Source organism: Poecilia reticulata, linkage group LG2, assembly GCF_000633615.1.
Source record: "Poecilia reticulata strain Guanapo linkage group LG2, Guppy_female_1.0+MT, whole genome shotgun sequence".
Lineage (NCBI taxonomy): Eukaryota > Metazoa > Chordata > Actinopteri > Cyprinodontiformes > Poeciliidae > Poecilia > Poecilia reticulata.
The window spans coordinates 26868614-26886237 of record NC_024332.1 but is presented as its reverse complement, the minus strand read 5'-3'; the positions used below and the strand labels follow the sequence as shown (position 1 = coordinate 26886237).

Genomic DNA, 17624 nt, shown 5'->3' with positions numbered 1-17624 from the left:
ATGAAGGCAAAATGTAAAGAAGAACTTGATATCTTTAGAAATTAAATTTGGAATATTTGTTGTGGATTTTCATGCTTGACTTTTCCTCTATTGCACCCTTTTGTTTTCATTTCAATTTTTTAAAGAATGAATAATCAGCTTCCTCACAATGATGACATCAGCATTATGTTTTCATAATTCACTTAAACTTTAGCTCTACATCTATAATATGTTCTTGCAAAATGCCTGCAGTTAAAACTACATACATGTGGGGGATCAGTTGCTGAGGACTTTGGATCAAGGAACCCCCCTCTTCCAGTAAAATATGAGTCTATTATCTGTTCTTATGAATGTTTTGTTTTATTAAAAAGCACTGTTTCATTGTCCATGTTTAGCGGAATATTCACGTGTATGTTGGTAGCTATTCGGACTGAGAGTGAAACAAGTTTGGACAGTGATCAGTTTCTAACAGGCGCTTAGGGCAGCCTCGGGTCAGAAGGGTCCTAAGTTTCGAAGAGGAAGAAGAAGAAAAAGATGGCAAATGTAACCGTTAAGAGTGTAACGCACGGATCGATGAACGTGTTTGTATGTTCAGAAAAAAGAAAGTAAAGGACATTTACAACCACCGCATGTCACGACACCAATTTTGTTCGAGTGTGCAACATACAGTTAATGTTGTTGTTCTGCTTTTTAATGAGTAACATGCACGTTAGGTAACTTGTCTGGACAGTAAGTTTCAGACAGAAGCTTTAAAGGTTTGCAGCCTGTTAAAAGCTCTTCTGGAATCTGAAAATCTATGAAGCAGTGAATAAATCACATTCTGCACAATAGGCTGGAAATATAAACAGGGAGGAAGAATGAGAAATTTTCATGAAAATAAAGAAAAAGCTACCGTTTCTTCAGCTTTGCACTATTTCCCGTTATGAGTTTCATACATTCTTTTCTTGCTAAAAAGAATGCATGAAACTGAAGTTATTGCCAAAATCTTCTCAAATATAAGAATATCTCAAGAATCTGACGACTCTGGTAGGTTTGTGAGAAATTCTTTATTTCATCTGTGAAATGCAGTTAAAATTACTATATCAATAAATATGTTTGTTAAAGTAACTACAGTTTACTTTCAAATAGTTTTCGTTTAAAAATATATTTTTTGCTGGATAATATTAAAATGTGTTTATTCTGCTCTAGTTGTAGATACAACTTTACAATCACATGTATAATAATGTATTTAGAAAGTCTCAGTGGACTTTCTCAGGCTCGTCTTTGTTTCCAGCTGATAAATACTCACTATTTTAGAGTTATTGTAGCATTTGGTGGTATAGAAACAAATACAAGCACATGGAACAGTTTCATTAAAGCAGAAAGGCAGATTACCACTAAAATAGAAAAACACAACTTCAGCATAAAAACAAAATTAGCATATTTCACCACATTTCATTTTTAATGTTTGTTTAGTTTCTCCACAACAAATTTAAACCACAATAAAAAAAACTGAGCTCATTTCATTGTAGCATACTTACATTTGTTACATTTTCAGCTGACGCCGATTCACTTTCACACTAAATCTAAACTGAAAAATCTGTTCCTCTCCTCGCCTGTGGTGGCGCTGCACCAGGAACTACTGAAGGAAAATACACTGAAACTTCCAAAGAAGACACTGATCACAACTTCCTTCCTCACAAATGGAAACAACGGAGTGGCGTCAGATTTCAGGAGTTGTATGATTTCTCGATGACATTTCTACCGCTAGTGTTAGGCTAATGCATTTGTTTTAGTTGTATTTACCGCCCTGCACTGCAGTCCATTTCCTGCTTTTGGAGCAGTCTCTGGTCCACTGGGCATTCACATATGAATTTGAATGCACCAGAGTTCACTTTCACTTTTTTGGTCTGCTTCAGAGTTTGATTACACATTCATATCTCGGCAAACAAACTGGATTCTATAAAAGAACCAGAGTTTGATTAAAGCGGGCTAATCAGGAAATTAGTCTGCTTTAATCAGGAAATTAGTCCGCTTTATGGTGTGAATGCACCATAAAGCCCCAAACACACCCCACTTACATGATGATAAATATTTAAATATAAGTGTTAATTTTCCATCAAAGATGACTGAAAACAATTTCCATTTGTTCACCATCATTTTTCCGTTTCATCTAGAATGACGCAAAATATTTCTTTTTACATTCTTAACTCAACCAAATCATGTGTAAACATGATTTGGTTGAGTTGATCTGGAGATGTTTTATTAAAGAAAATAATAAAATGTTTAATGTTTTATTAAAGAAAATCTCCACTGATCTGGAGATTTTCTGTCACCATGAGGACAAAACTCTACTTAACAAAGAGTGACTGAAGATCCCGTCCAGAACCCAAAACCAGGATAAAGGGGTTGAGTGAATTCTGTCTTGAGGGTATGGAGATGGATCGGTATTTCAGAAGAAACTCTGTAGAAGGACAGAGTACCACCTGGGTAGTCCACATACACTCCTACTTTGTGGTAGGGAGCAGAAGATGAGCAGGAGGAGATAAACTCCCTTTTGTTCTCATGGCAGACAGAATAACGACCCTCATCTGAGCAGCTCAGACTCCAGGACATGTTGTTGAATCCAAACTCACAGTCATTACTGCTTCCTTTACGCTGGACTCCACTGTAGCTCACAGAGATCTCAACCTTCCCACTCCAAATAACCTCCCAGTAGCAGCGATCAGGAAGGCTTTCCTTGCACAGAACCTGGGGCCAGTAATCAAATCTCTCTTCATGGTCAGGGTAAGACTGGACCTCATCCACACCAGTAACCTTCCTGTTGTCTTCAGACAGCTGGAGCTTTCTGTTCACTGTGTTTGTGTCGATGGTGAGTTGACAGGAATCTGATACAAACACATTGCAGATACAGTTATTGGTCATCATTTATTGACACCTTGAAGATGGCATGAATCAAATAAAAACACACTTACACTTCTTCAGACCTGGTGTCAACCACTTGGCACCAGCAGGCTCCACCCTGAACAGAAGAGGGTTACACCATCAGTATCTTTCAGCAGCAAACATGGACATTACATGTTTCTCAAGCAGCTGGTAAAGTGAGTGCAGCTTTCTCTCCTTAACCAGCTATCGGTATTGCTGCAGTTAACTTTACCATACCTCAGTTTTTCCGGTTTCCAGAAAGAATCCAGTGCAGTCAGCTTATTCACCCCTTCCTCTCCTGGATGGTTGTAGCTCAAGTCCAACTCATTCAGATGGCAGGGGTTGGAGCGCAGAGCTGAGGCCAGAGAAGCACAGCCTTCCTCTGTGATCAGACAGCCTGACAGCCTGCAGATACGCAATGAGCCATTAAACATATTCTTGTAGGATTTGCTTTTAATTATCTAAAACCAGACAATTCAATCAAAAGCATAGACATCTCATTCTGGAATGCCAGGAGAGCCAAAAGGGGCAAAGGAGCCCAGTCTACCATAATCATGCTGTGGACACATGGCCACTTTTGTGAAACATTAAAATCATAGTTTGAAGATGACAACAGAATAACATCTTCAGGTCGAGGTTACAAAGCTAAACATCTTCCTTCTCATGACTAGATTCCGATAATTGAACTATGAATATCACAAGATAGCCCTGGTGGAGCCAACATGAACAAGAAGCAAGTTAAATGTTGTGCCAAAAGTAAAGACACAGCTCTTGTTTTAGTTACAGACAGACCAGATAAGTAATCAAAGCCACCCTAGTCCCTAAAAAATGCTGCAAAAGACATGTTCATAAGTCTTATCCAGGTTTCTAAAGCCTGCGTGAACTGGAGAAATAAATACCTAGTATATTCTTCATGATCACCCTGAAAGTCACCATGTACTTTCCAAATCTGCTTTTTGGTTGAGGCTTCCTTTCAAAACCAGATGCAAAATGTTGCTAATGCAGCTACGTAAGGCACAGTCCTCCTGCCCACTTGGTACCAATCTGGTACACCAGGAGTCTCCAGACATCCTCCAGATTATTTAGCTGTTGCTGCAACTGGCAACAATGAATTTCTGGGCATATTGCCTGACAGCCACATCTACATTTTGGATCTTGAACATGTGCTGTTTGAATTTTCTGTCCCTTTTATATTATATTTCCTATTATGAACAAACCATCTCAAACAAATTGAAAAACAAAATACCACTAAGATTTAGACCAGAAAAACCATTCCTGCAGATCATACCTACACAAAAACCCACATGGACAGTGAAGTCCTTCAGAGCACAAAGGAATTCCCAATTTTTAAATGTAAATTACCTTATTCAATAATAACCTGCAACTAAATTGTATGTGTTCCCTTTCATGTGCAAGTAGATATGATCTCCTCAAAATTGTACTTTGAGAGACTAACACAAATACATAAGGAAAAATGTACTGGTTCAAGGAAAGGTTACCTTAGAGTCGTTAGAGTGCATTGTTCACTTCCGAGTCCTCCACATAAAAGCGTTACTCCCGTATCCATCAGGTCATTGTTACTCAAGTCCAACTCTCTCAAATGAGAAGACTGAGAACTTAGAACTGTGGAAAGGGTCGCACATGTGCTTGGCGAAAGGTTACAGACACTTAATCTGAGAAAACACACAGCAGGAGAAGAAACTCTCAACACCTGACCTTCTCCACCAAATGCAACTCAGCAGTTTATTGTTACTGGATAAATACAAAGTGTCTCATACTCACAGGGCTTTGTTGGACACTTCGAGAACTGGTAGCAACCTTGCAAAGTCCTCATCTGAATTGATGAATTTCTTCAAGTCAAACAAATCCAGATCTTTTTCTGACGACAACAAGATGAAGACCAGAGCTGACCACTGGGCAGAAGACAGCTTATCAGTGGAGAGACTTCCTGAACTCAGAGACTCTTGGACTTCTTCTACAAGGGCAAGATCATTCATTTCACTTAGGCAGTCGAAAAGATTGATGATTTTGTCAGCAGCAAACTTCTCACTCATCTTCCTCTTTATGTATTTGACTGCTTCGTCAGTAGTTTCTGTGCTGGGCTCTTCTTGTGTCAACAGGTCCTTCAAGAGAGTCTGATTAGTCTGGAGAGAAAGACCCAGGAAGAAGCGGAGGAACAAGTCCAGGTGGCCATTGGGACTTTTTAAGGCCATGTCTACTGCACTCTGGAAGAACTGATGTTTTTCATGTTTTCTTTTAGATTTTTGGAGAAATGTCTGATTTTCTTCAAGAAGATTGACACCAGAGTTGATGAAAGTCAGATGAACATGAAGAGCAGCCAGAAACTCCTGAACACTCAGATGGACGAAGCAGAACACCTTGTCCTGGTACAGCCCTCTCTCCTCTCTAAAGATCTGTGTGAACACTCCTGAGTACACTGAGGCTGCTCTGAGATCGATGTCACAATATTTAAGATCAGATCCATAGAATATCACATTTCCTTTCTGCAGCTGATCAAAAGCCAGTTTTCCCAGAGACTCAATCATCTTCTTGTTGTCTGGACTCCAGAGTGGATCTGTTCCAGATCCTCCATCATACTTGACCTTCTTCACTTTGGTCTGAACCACCAGGAAGTGGATATACATCTCAGTCAGGGTCTTAGGCAGTTTTCCTCCTTCTGTGGTTTCCAACATATCCTCCAGAACTGTAGCAGTGATCCAGCAGAAAACTGGGATGCGGCACATGATGTGGAGGCTTCGTGATGTCTTGATGTGGGAGATGATTCTGTTGGCCTGCTCCTCATCTTTGAATCTCTTCTTGAAGTACTCCTCCTTCTGTGAGTTGGTGAACCCTCTAATCTCTGTCACCATGCCAACACACTGAGGAGGGATCTGATTGGCTGCTGCAGGTCGTGTGGTTATCCAGAGGAGAGCAGAGGGAAGCAGTTYCCCCCTGATGAGGTTTGTCAGCARAACATCCACTGAGCTGGACTCTGTAGCATCAGTCAGGATCTCCTTGTTGTTGAAGTCCAGACTAAGTCGACTCTCATCCAAGCCATCAAAGATGAACAGAACCTGGAACTGTTCAAAGCTGCTGATTCCTTTGGTTTCAGTAAAGAAGTGATGAATCAGTTCCACCAAGCTGAACTTTTTCTCTTTCAGSACATTCAGCTCTCTGAAGGTGAATGGAAATATGAACTGGATGTTCTGGTTGGTTTTGCTTTCAGCCCAGTCCAGAGTGAACTTCTGTGTTAACAGTGTTTTCCCAATGCCAGCTACTCCCATGGTCATTACTGTTCTGATTGGCCAATCGCTGCCTGGTGCGGCCTTAAAGAGGTCTTCTAGTTTTATAGCCATTTCTGGTCTGTATGGTTTCCTGGATGCTGTTTCAATCTGTCTGACCTCGTGTTCATCATTGACCTCTCCAGTCCCTCCCTCTGTGATGTGGAGCTCTGTGTAGATCTGACTCAAATGCATCGATTTTCCAGCTTTAGGAACCCCTTCAAAGATCTGCTGAAATGTTTTCTTCATCTTTGCTTTAAGATTACTTTGGCAGGTGACAGGAGAACCTAAAATAACAATAAAAAGGAGCAGTTAAAATCACTAGTAACTCTTCTCTCGTGCGTGTAATAATATCACTCAACACACTTCTGTCAACTCTTTGGTTCAACAGAAAATAGCCAAGGCAAAGATATTTGTGTACTGTCTTGATTCTGGGTGGTTAGGTTTCAGGATTCATTCATTTCTGTGTAATTAGATTGCTTACTTGCTTTTCCTCACAACTGCACCCAGTTTCTAATCAACCAGCTACTCATTGTCTTCAATCAGCTTCAATCAGTCAGTCAGCTCTTGGTCAGAGTAGGTAAGAGGTAAAACTATTAAAATCATTAATTTTGTTCTCGTTCATTCTTGGCCAGTTTGCAACACAACCAGTCTGATAGTAGACAAGAACTTTATAGTAGTGTAACTGAGTTGTATGAAAGAAGTATTTTTGTTTTAAAATATCATTAATGAGGATATTAATGATATGATATTAATATATTAATGATATATTAATATCATATATTAATGATATATTAATATCATTAATATTAATGATATATTAATATCATTAATATATGGATAGCTGATGGATGGATATCAAGCAGCTTAAAAGCTTTTGGAGTGGTTACAATATTGTGAAATAGTTGCAACTGGAAATATGGTGAAGTTTTAATAAACCTTATAGAGATAAAGAAATAGATATGCATCACCAATTCTTTCAGCTTTATAATTACATACAATTATCTCTCCATAGCAATCATGTTGAAAATCATTCAGATGTTTAAACCTAATAATTATTTACTGTTCCCAGACAGAAACCCATCTAAGAAGATCAACACCACTGTACATGTTGAAGAAGCTAAGGATTAAAGTTAAAGCCGTATTGTTAGATTCATGATGCACGCATTGGATAGAAATGATTGTTCAGAGTGAAATGATCACTTACTGTTGAGCAGGCGTGTAGCCAGCTCCTCCTGATTCAACTTCCTCAGGATGCTCACAGTCATGTGAAGTAAGTGCTCTCTGTTCTTCCTGTGCTCCTCATCCTCACCCTCCATCTGACTCTCTAAACACTCTGAACCAAATGGGCTCAGATATGTTTTAAACTTGTTTAACTGTTCCTTCATAAAAGTGAACATGTATTGTTCCACCTCCTGAAAAGCAACACAAGATGAAGCACATTAGACTGGATCAGAACATCAGATGGGCAGACTGAAGGTTCTCTGGTCTACAAAGACTGAACATAACCAAAGTACAGACCATAAATGTGGAGTCCAGCGGGGTTTGAAGCCCAGGGGCAGTCGGACCAGTGGGAACCTCTGAGCTCTGCTGGTCCACTCTGTGGAGGAACCAGGAACAATTAGCAGATATTGTGTTTTTCTAAAATGATACAAACTATGATTAATTACATACTTTACTTTCTGTATGGAAGAATATTTACTGAATGTTTATCTTATCTTATCTTTATCTCAGCTCTGGTTAAGGTTGTCCTAGTTAAAGCTTCCCTCCAATTCCTATATCTGTCCAGCTGCAGCTGACTGGTTATACTTGGTAGCTCCCAGTAAAACTGTCTTTAACTCACATAACTGAATAATCTCATCTCGATATTTTACTTTATGCTTTATGGACAAATTCTGCATTTCAAATTTCCAACTTTTCCAGACGTAGTCAATTTATCTGGCAGTTTTTTTTGTTTGCTTTTTTTTTACCACATTTTTAAAAATTTGAGCAGAAAACATATGTGAGGGAGTCTTACTATCTACATGATCAACATATTAAAAACAAAATGCTAAAGATGAGTTTTCTGTTTTATTTGGACAAACTTAGATCAGTAATATTTCAAAAGAAAATGGAATAGAAGAACCAGAATAGATTTTTACAAATTATCTAAAGCTGAGAAATACCCTGCATGATCCACTGTACTTATCCATTTTTCCCATAACTTAAAATTTCTCTCGATTTCACTGCTTTAACATAATTAACATAATAAACATAATTTTCAATGAAAAATATGAGGCATATAACAAAGAACATTTAGGAAATTTCTGATCAGGTCCAGCAACTTTACTAAACAACTATTAGAATATAAAAACAAAAGCTACATTTATCACAGAATGCTGAAATATCCCTAACTGCTGTGAGGAGACGCTGCGGATACTGGGAATAAAAAAACAAGAACTATCCATAGAAGGGTAACCAAGCATGGCTTTTATGATCAATGTTATTCTGAAACTGTAAAACTTTTGTGGTAGAAATAAAATGCTCTTCTAAAAGTTGAAACTTCGACATGTTCAAATCCTTTATGGTTTGATATTCTCCTGAATTAAAATAAAACAACCTTAGATGATTAGAAACAACTCACCCCTTAAAATCAATGAGCCGACCCTTTGATGAGTCACTGTGTAGGGATCCAGGTTCTGGTTCTGGTCCAGGTTGCTTCCTGTGAAAACATGTGGCTTGATGTTGTGAGGACAGCAGGAGATGTTTGCCAGATGAATCAGTAAGATTTAGCATTAAAAATGATCCCTCTTTGCTTCACAGAAATGTTTCAACTTTGACTAGGCCACTTCATAGCCTTCATTTTGTTTGTCTTTCTAAGCCAATCATATGGTGGTGTTCTCCATCAGGTCACCTTCAGAATTTCCTGCTGGAGAGACTCATGGTTCCTCCAGCTGTAAAGCATTCCAGACCATCATACTACCAACACCATGCTTAACTCTTGGAATTATGTTCTTGTTCCATTTCGTCTTGCCAAGTTTTTTTTTTCACAGAATGCATGTAGCACATAGGTTGGTGATACAATGATAGATGTAAACAAAAAAAACCTAGCTAACAAGGGGTTATTAGCAGCTAACTAGCAGTAGCAACAAGCACCTCAAGTCACCAAACACAATGAAGATGTCTGTGTGCTACTTTCTGACAGTAAAACCCCATGAGAATAAAATAATAAACATAGAAAATATGAAATTAAATAGTCCTGCCATGACAGAATTTAATTCCCGTGATTAACATATTTAAGGCCAAATTATATTTTTAATGAATTTAGGACATTTTAAGGCTATTTGTGCTTGTGGGGCTATAATTGCTGTGACACACAGTTGCAGCCATACTGTCATCTAAAAGAAAAATAATACCATAAAATATTGTTATAAAACGTTAAGTTCATATTTTATATACATTGATTTAAGATTTTTTAAGGATGCAGACATCCTGATAGAATTTCTTTAAAGCTTGCTTTTTGGGTTCTGTTAGCCTACTTCCTGTTGTCAGGAAAGTTCTTCTTGCTCAGCTTTTACCACTTCAGGTAAAACATCAGATGATTAAACATTTTTCTAAAAAGAGCTTTTTACTTTAATGGTTTTAAACTTGATCACATTTGACTGTCCTAACATCTAGAGACAGCTCACCTCTTTCTAGGAGGCTGGTTCTGTTTAAAATTAATGAGCCGACCCTTTGACATGTCACTGCACAGGGACTCGCAGCTCGGTCCAGATCCAGTCTCTGGTTCTGGTTGTTTCCTGGGAATAAAAATGGTTTGTGATGAGAGTGCTGAGCTCTGACATGGAGAAGACTCAGACGGTGACCTCACCTCTTAGAGGGACGGACTGCGTCCTCTCCGTCCTCAACCTGATCCATCCTGCTCAGCTCACACTCCGTCTACCTTCATCTGAAACATCAGCACACACTGATTAAACCTGACAGCTACACATAAACAAAATTAAAGTTAATATTCAGATTCACTGGCAGTAATTTTCTACATCTGCTACATCTGATGTCAGGTGAAAAATATATGCAAATATCTTAGTACTTTTGAATTAAGACAAAACTAATTTACAAGTAACTTTTCTACAAGAAATATGAGCTCGTTTTAAATCAATAAATCCTTAATATCCTTAAAAAAGTAATTATTCTGGTAGATTATTTCACTGATAATATGGGAGCAGAAATGAATGCAATAAGTACTTTTTAGTCAATATTAAGCTCATATTTACTGCAAAAGTTACCTTTAAGTAACATATTTTCACTACAAACTAACCAAAAATACTTGATGTGTTTTGCAGTGAGAGCATGTTCTCCAAGATCAATAAACTTTAAATTCTAATGAACATTTAACACTGGAACTGGAAGATATTTTATATGTTGCAAATAAATAAACAAATCATCAAAAACAAACAAATAAAATGAATACTTAAAAATGGCTAGTTTAGACTAAAACACCACACTTAATACTTTTATCATCCTGTTTTTGTTTTAATAGAAAGAGAAAGAAAAAACAATAAATCACTCAACTGGAAACTGAGTTTGTTTTAATGTATCATTTGATTAACTAATTTATTGCTTATTGCAACAGGATTATCTCTTCATCGTTTTAATCATTGCAGGAGAAACTGAAATACAAACTGTTCCCTGACTGAAGAATGGTTCAGATACCCTCCAGATACCCCACAGCATATCAGTGGACTTTGACTAGGCCTTTTATGGCTCAGCCACTCCTCTGTGGATTTCCTGGTGCACTTTGGGTCATCGTCATGTTTTTATTCAGCTTCAGTTTAGTCACAGATGGTTTCAAATTTTCCTGATGCATGATAGGAATCTCTAATTCTGAGCTGAACAGGGTCTGCTGTAGCAGAACGTTCCCAAACCATGACACTTCCACCTCCATGCTTCGGTTAGGATGGGGTTCTGTTTCCATAGAGCTGGATCTGGGTTATAATAAACATTATTCCAGATGATTCCGTTTTAGGCCCATATTTCCAGAACTTCTTCTCTCTAGGAAACTTCAGCAGGACTTTTATGTTTTTATTAGAGACCAAAGGTCGCCTTCTTGTTCACGTTTCACTTGAGTTAAACTTGTTCAGCCTCTTTCTGAGTGGGCCGACATGAACCGTCATATCAGCAGGAAACAATTATCCAATCAGMATCGATTCAACCAGAGAAATTATGAAGAAAATAACCAATCAGAACCAACAGAGCTGCAGCACCTTGCTGCCACCAGGGGGCGCCTGTACGTTGATCTGACAYACGTGTGTGATTTTAGACATTTTAAGGTGGAATAAATCTGTGAAATTTAATTATTTCAGGCATTCTCTTTTTTCTTATTGTACTGACAAAACGTTTTGTTATTACTTTTGTGCTTATTTTCTGTAACGTYAAGATTRTTCTTGAACACCAACATTTCCAAACATTAGAAATAAAAACACTGCAAAGCACYWTGGTGCAGTTAATAGTTGCTTTTAATGTGCTTTATAAATAAATTTACGTTTGTTTCAAAAATKTTCCAGAAAAAGTCATAGAGACATAACAAYGTTGTATAAACSGTACAGTTTATAAAACATGGAGTCACTGAAGAATAAAGTTGAGCAGCAGAATAATTAATTTAATAAGAACCTTATTGATTAGCTAGATTAATTGGCTTTCTGTCGCMCTCTATAGATGTTATTTTCCCTTCTTTTTATCATTTTAAAAACACTCTTYATTCCCTTTAGAGAATAAATGTATCAKGACTTTTCAAATACGGTATATATGACGTTTTTCCTGTTTGCGGATTGACGCAGCTGCGCCTTTTTTACMGCGTGTTTATTARAGTTTACAGGTTGTCTCATAATAATAGAAAAAAATCTCCAGCAGCTTCTCACCTTCAGCCGTCATTAATAACTTGTAGCATAAATAAAAAGARCCGGAGAGTCAGAGCTGCTCTCCAGCGGCTGTCCGTTAGAACTCTGTCCGGTTTAAGTGCGTCAGACAGCGGGGAGAACAGCGGCTCCTCTCCGGTCCTCCGGAGGCTGGACAGGTATTACAGAAAAATCTGTAACACCTGCTTGGAGAAGCTCCACACGAAGAACAATGTCTCTCTTTTCATCTGCTGACCAGCAAGTAACTCTGGCGCTGAACTCTAACTCTGCTCAACCATCATGGCGGACAGGAGTAACAGTCCCTTCTTATTATCGAGCTCCCCGTTTCYGGCAGSCCGTTACAGTGATGTCTGCAGAGATCACCTGTTAATGCGGGAGCTGAACTCTTCACAACTGATTTGAACAAGTAAAGCATTAAAACTGGTTATGTTACCTTCAGATAGAGGCTTGAAGGTAGAAAATCAGCGGCGCCGTTCCGAGGGTAAAAGTGAAAGTAAACCTGCAGGAAAATATGGCGTAGTGCAAACTTAAAGGGGCAGCATTGAGGAGTCAGCCGTGTCACCCTGGACTGGAAGGGGAAACTTTCTTTTATTCCTATCTTGATTTGACAAAGTTTGCTGCCCCTCCACCTTAGTCTTCCTCAAATCTAATATGGTATCAAACGTTTGTGCAGCAAAGCTTTTTGTTTGTGCTGTGATCATTTTAAAGATAATAAATGTGAATAAATAGATACTTAAATAAACCAACAAAATGAAAGTTTAAAGGTCAAAAAGTCAATCAGGCACTCCTCACCCCATTATTCAAATKAAACAAAATTGGTGTCAAATGTTTGTGCTACCTTTGTGCAGTAAMATTYTTTWWTWRKKSCSKTWWTTTKRARRWYTTWAWWSMAAAAAARRWWMMMMARKYMWYYWWKKWWKRMCYYMWTWMYTWAAAAAAACATTTCAATGTTTGAGACAGAATCTAAACACCTATAAATATTGTTTGTACTTCAACATTAACTGTCTGTAATAAGACAAAAGAATTTTAAACTTTGATATTTGGAGTTACTTGATATATTTTTGCAATATGAAGTATTTTGAGAAAAGATTGTAGCAGAAYATTTCCAATATGATACATTGTATAGATTCTACAGACACACTTACATCCATGCTTTTAAAGTTGAGAAACAGTTCATTGATTATGAAAATGAATTTGAGAATGACTGGACCATGGTGTTGTACCTGTGAAACAACAAATATGGCATTTATCTTCCAAACGAACTTCCAAAAGTTCTTGGTATTTGGTTTAAATGCTTCTCTAGCAAAGAGGGCCAGTGGTTCTTACAGACGATACAGAGCTATTGGTGAAAAAGAATTTAAAACCAACATAAAGAGATTCTGCAATCGTTGTGTTGAATGTGTGGATGTGGCTCAGGGATTCTGCATYAACAGTGAAAAAGGACAGAGTTCCAGCCTGACAGTCCAAGTACATTGCTATTTTTGGAGAAACAGGATGGTTGGAGAAATCTACAGTAGATAGTTTGCTATTATCTTTCCAAATTGAGTAACCAATATTATCAGAACATCCCAAACTCCAGCTGAGATCCATCGATTCCAGTGGAGAGTTCCTGTCCTTGTCTTCCTCTTCCCCTTCCCTTTCTCTGTTTACTGACACGTCAATCTCGCCTGTCCACTCGACTTCCCAGTAACAACGGCCAGTAAGACCATTACTACAGAGCAGCTGATAAGGCTCCTCATAGTCAGGAAATGTTTCCTCTTCCACACGCGTCACCTTCCTGTTRTCTTCAGAAAGCTTCAGGTTTCTGCTCACTGTGTTTCTGTCGATGGTGAGTTGACAGGAATCTGATGGAGATAAACACAWTCCAGCTGCAGTTATTGATCATTTATTGACATGTTGTTGTTGATGATGATGTGACAGCTTAAAGCCGCTTTGTTGTCATGAATCAGATGAAAAACACTTACACTTCCTCAGACCTGGGGTCAACCATCGGACTCCATCAGGCTCCGTACTGAATGGAGGAGTCAGATTTAGACAACTTTGTTCAAACAGAGTTTTYACAAATTAAAAACGAGGTCTTTGGTGTAGAATGGCGCCTGGGTTGCACTGACATATGAAGAGCTTTTACATTCGTCCAGGGATTGTTTTAACAAGCTGTCTTCCCGTCAAAAGGTAAAGGTAAGGTTCTGACTCTTCAAGTAACAAACTGTAAAGATTTATCCCCTCTCTTTCTGCTAAAAACGGATGTGTCTGCATACCTGAGAGTCTCCAGTCCCCAGTTTGGGTCATCCAGACCTGCTGACAGCAGTTTAAGTCCTGATTCTCCTGGATGATTGTAACTCAGGTCCAGCTGCTTCAGCGCTGAAGGCTTGGAGCTCAGAGTTGAAGCCAGGGAAGCACAGCCTTCCTCTGTGATCATGCAGCCTGACAAGCTGCAAATGGACAACAAGAAAGCTAAAATAAAGCTAATTTTAGCTTCATTTGATCAAATTTAACAAGTTTTCTGAGGGAAAATATTGTTTTTATTATCTTAAACTGAATGATTGAAAACATATACCAGAATAGCTAAGTAGGTAAGTTTTCTTAAGTAGCACTGMTAATCTCCCACATCATTCTTTTATTTCTATACTCTGCTATCATAGTGGAATATTGGAACTGTTTCTCTGAATAAAATGCTACAATGCAAAAAAAAGTATGATTTCCTTAACTTATTAAGGCTATTATTAGATCAACTAATGATCAGTTGCATTAATGTCTTTGTGATTTCCAAGTAATTTTAACATGAACATTGTCTTTAACATTCATGCTCATTAGTTCTTCAAAATTTAAACATTTTAAATGTATTTACAGTTACAGTGTTAAATGTTCATTAGAATTTAAAGTTTATTTATATCGGAGAATGTGTTCTTGCGTTATTTTGCCATAACCATTATATAACTGGTAATGGTCTCAAAACAAAAATATTATTTATCACAATAACTTCTGGGAGAATTTATCATCCAGTAAAACTTGTAATTGCGACAGAGCTAACAACTTCCCCCTTTGGTTCAGTTGTTTCTTTATAAAAACAGACAATAGCAACAGGACACAATTTATTTGTATTTTCTGCTTATTGATCCAGTCAAGAGTGTAACTCAGAGACTGAGCTGAAAACACTAAAGAACTTTGACTGAACCTACCTGAGCGACTCAAGCTTGCAGTTTGGACTCTCCAGTCCCTCACACAGAAGCTGCACTCCAGAGTCCTGGAGGTCATTGTTGCTCAGGTCCAGSWCTCTCAAAAGTGAAGTGTGAGAAGACAGGATGGAGCAGATGGATTGGCAGCTTCTGTCTGACAGGTCACACAGACTAAGTCTATAAAAATAAAAAACAAAAAACATGTGAACAATAATCTATTTCTGATGAACACATTCCAAGCTGCAGTACTGAAGTAAACTATTTTCCTCAGATTGCCTAAAAAAACTATAATTACTAAACTGTGCTTTTGAATTGTTTTTTAATTCAAGTTTTGTTTATTTTATTATCATTAATCTTTTATTCTTTCCATTCCCTGTCTAATATTGATGTTACTTTTCAGTACCTGAGCGTTTCCAGTTTGCAGTGTGAACTCTGCAGCCCAGCACACAGCGGCTTCACTCCTGCATCCTGCAGGCTGTTGCTGCTCAGGTCCAGCTCTCTCAGACTACAAGGCCGGGAGCAGAAAAGTGACGACAATCTGTCACAGCTTTTATCGGACAAGTTGCAGCGACTCAATCTGACGACACAGCAAGAAAGATGACATGTCAGGCCATGGTGAGTGAATGCATGATGCACCATGGCAAAACCAGGAWTAAGTCCACAGAGCAGAAATGGAGAAAAAAAGAAAAAGAAAAAGCGACATAAGCAAAGTGAAACTTGGCATATAACATCTACGGAAAAAGCCACTAAAACAGTGTAGAAAAAATGTTAATGCTTTTGAAAATTATGTAAGCAAGGGTTGAGCTAATCACTGTCGCCCTTTAGCTTTGCTTAAACTTCTTTGTAAGATCATAAACTGAAAAGTTATAAAACAAGCAAAAAAAAAAAAAAAACTAGCACAGTAGAATTTTTACAAAACTTATTTTAGGGGAAGATAAGTGTACTAAACGTCTTAAAGTTACCAAAAAATGCAAAACAGAAAATTAGCTCGACTATGAGCACATTAGTGAACGTGTGCCCATAATAGCCAGGTAGTAGCTACTAACATTTACTCCATTTTTTTATCTACTTCCAGAAGTATTTTTACTATGCAGTATGTTTTGCTCTTACTTCAGTAATTTTATTATGAAGTATCTCTGCTCTTACTACAGTTGTTTTAACCAAAAAAAATCACCAATCATAGACACACACCTGCAGTTTTTGTTAAAGTTTWATTAGTTAGTTGTTTTTTTAAATGAAACTGACTTGGAAAAATATGTTTTGCCTGATTTTGTTATTTTTTGTTACTTATATAAATTATTGCACTTACAGCCTTAAAATCCCAACATTTCCATTTAATTTATATTTTGGACCATCTGATGATGTAATCTTTAAATATTAAATGATTGATAATTTGATCASTTACTTATAGACTTTTAACCAAATGCTTTACTACATTTGAGTAATTTATTGGACAGCTACATTTTGGTTTCACTTGAGTAACAATATGTTGAAGTAGTGCGACTCTTACTGGACTATAATTTTTGGCTACTCTGCACACCCAATAACCCTTTAATTAGATGTAAACTAACCTCAGAATTTCCAGTTTACAATCAAGATTTTTCACTCCAGGCAGCAGCAGATTTAGTCCAGAGTCCTCCAGATTGTTGTTACTTAAATCTAGCTCCATTATGCTACATATTGGGGTGCTGAGAATGGAGCACAAGGCCTCACATGTTCTCCTAGAGAGCYCACAACCTCCCAGTCTGTATAAATCACAAATTAATACAATAAATGTGCAGGAAATTAGAAATGAGAAACATCTGTATTGTTCTATACTCACAGAGCTTTAATGGAGACCTTGACCACTGGCAGCAGCATCAGAAGAATGTTCTCTGAATCACCATAATTCTTGAGTTCAAAGACATCCARATTACTTTCTGAAGACAGAATGATGGARACCAGATCTGACCACTCAGCAGCAGACAAGTCATGCGTTCTGAGGCGTCCTGAAGTCARGTACTGCTGGATCTCCTCCACCACTGAACTATATTTAGTTTCATTCAGACAGTGGAACAGACACAACATTTTCTCGAAGCATAGAGATTTTTCAGTGTATTTCTTTACGCACTGGTCTGAGTGCATAGGCCTGCTCAAATCTGTGGTCCATTTAAGCAGGCCTATAAGGAGAGATTGGTTGGTCTGGAGAGAAAGACCCAGAAGGAAGCGGAGGAAGAGATCCAAGTGTCCATTCGGACTGCSTAAGGCCTTTTCCACAGCACTCTGGTAAAGAACATTTAGATCAGGCTCTTTGYCTTCCACAAAGGTGTTGTCCATCAGGTTCACACAATGTTCAGTAAAGGTCAGATGAACATGAAGAGCAGCCAGAAACTCCTGAACACTCAGATGGA

General features: G+C 37.9%; 2 protein-coding genes across 4 annotated transcripts; both read right to left on the bottom strand.

Moving 5' to 3' along the window:
* Positions 1-1006: 1006 nt before the first annotated feature.
* Positions 1007-12585, bottom strand: LOC103457741 (protein NLRC3-like). Of its 3 annotated transcripts, XM_017309597.1 has the most exons (12): positions 12492-12575; positions 12062-12408; positions 10015-10092; positions 9833-9943; positions 8788-8865; positions 7686-7764; positions 7372-7579; positions 4666-6451; positions 4383-4556; positions 3121-3288; positions 2934-2980; positions 1007-2846 (listed from the first exon to the last, which is right to left on the bottom strand). In XM_017309597.1, exons 3-12 carry the CDS (start codon positions 10059-10061, stop codon positions 2314-2316), a joined length of 3231 nt encoding a protein of 1076 aa, XP_017165086.1. In that variant the 5' UTR covers positions 10062-10092; positions 12062-12408; positions 12492-12575; the 3' UTR covers positions 1007-2313. The 3 variants fall into 3 exon arrangements, with proteins under 3 accessions (XP_017165086.1, XP_008396341.1, XP_008396349.1); XM_008398119.2 differs by lacking the exon at positions 12062-12408 and having other exon boundaries at positions 12492-12585; XM_008398127.2 differs by having other exon boundaries at positions 12062-12563.
* A 415-nt stretch (positions 12586-13000) lies between these two features.
* On the bottom strand, positions 13001-17603 carry LOC103457925 (ribonuclease inhibitor-like). Its single transcript, XM_017309645.1, has 7 exons — positions 17057-17603; positions 16806-16979; positions 15638-15811; positions 15238-15411; positions 14317-14490; positions 14023-14069; positions 13001-13902 (listed from the first exon to the last, which is right to left on the bottom strand). Exons 1-7 carry the CDS (start codon positions 17548-17550, stop codon positions 13358-13360), a joined length of 1782 nt encoding a protein of 593 aa, XP_017165134.1. The 5' UTR covers positions 17551-17603; the 3' UTR covers positions 13001-13357.
* Between the last annotated feature and the right edge of the window lie 21 nt (positions 17604-17624).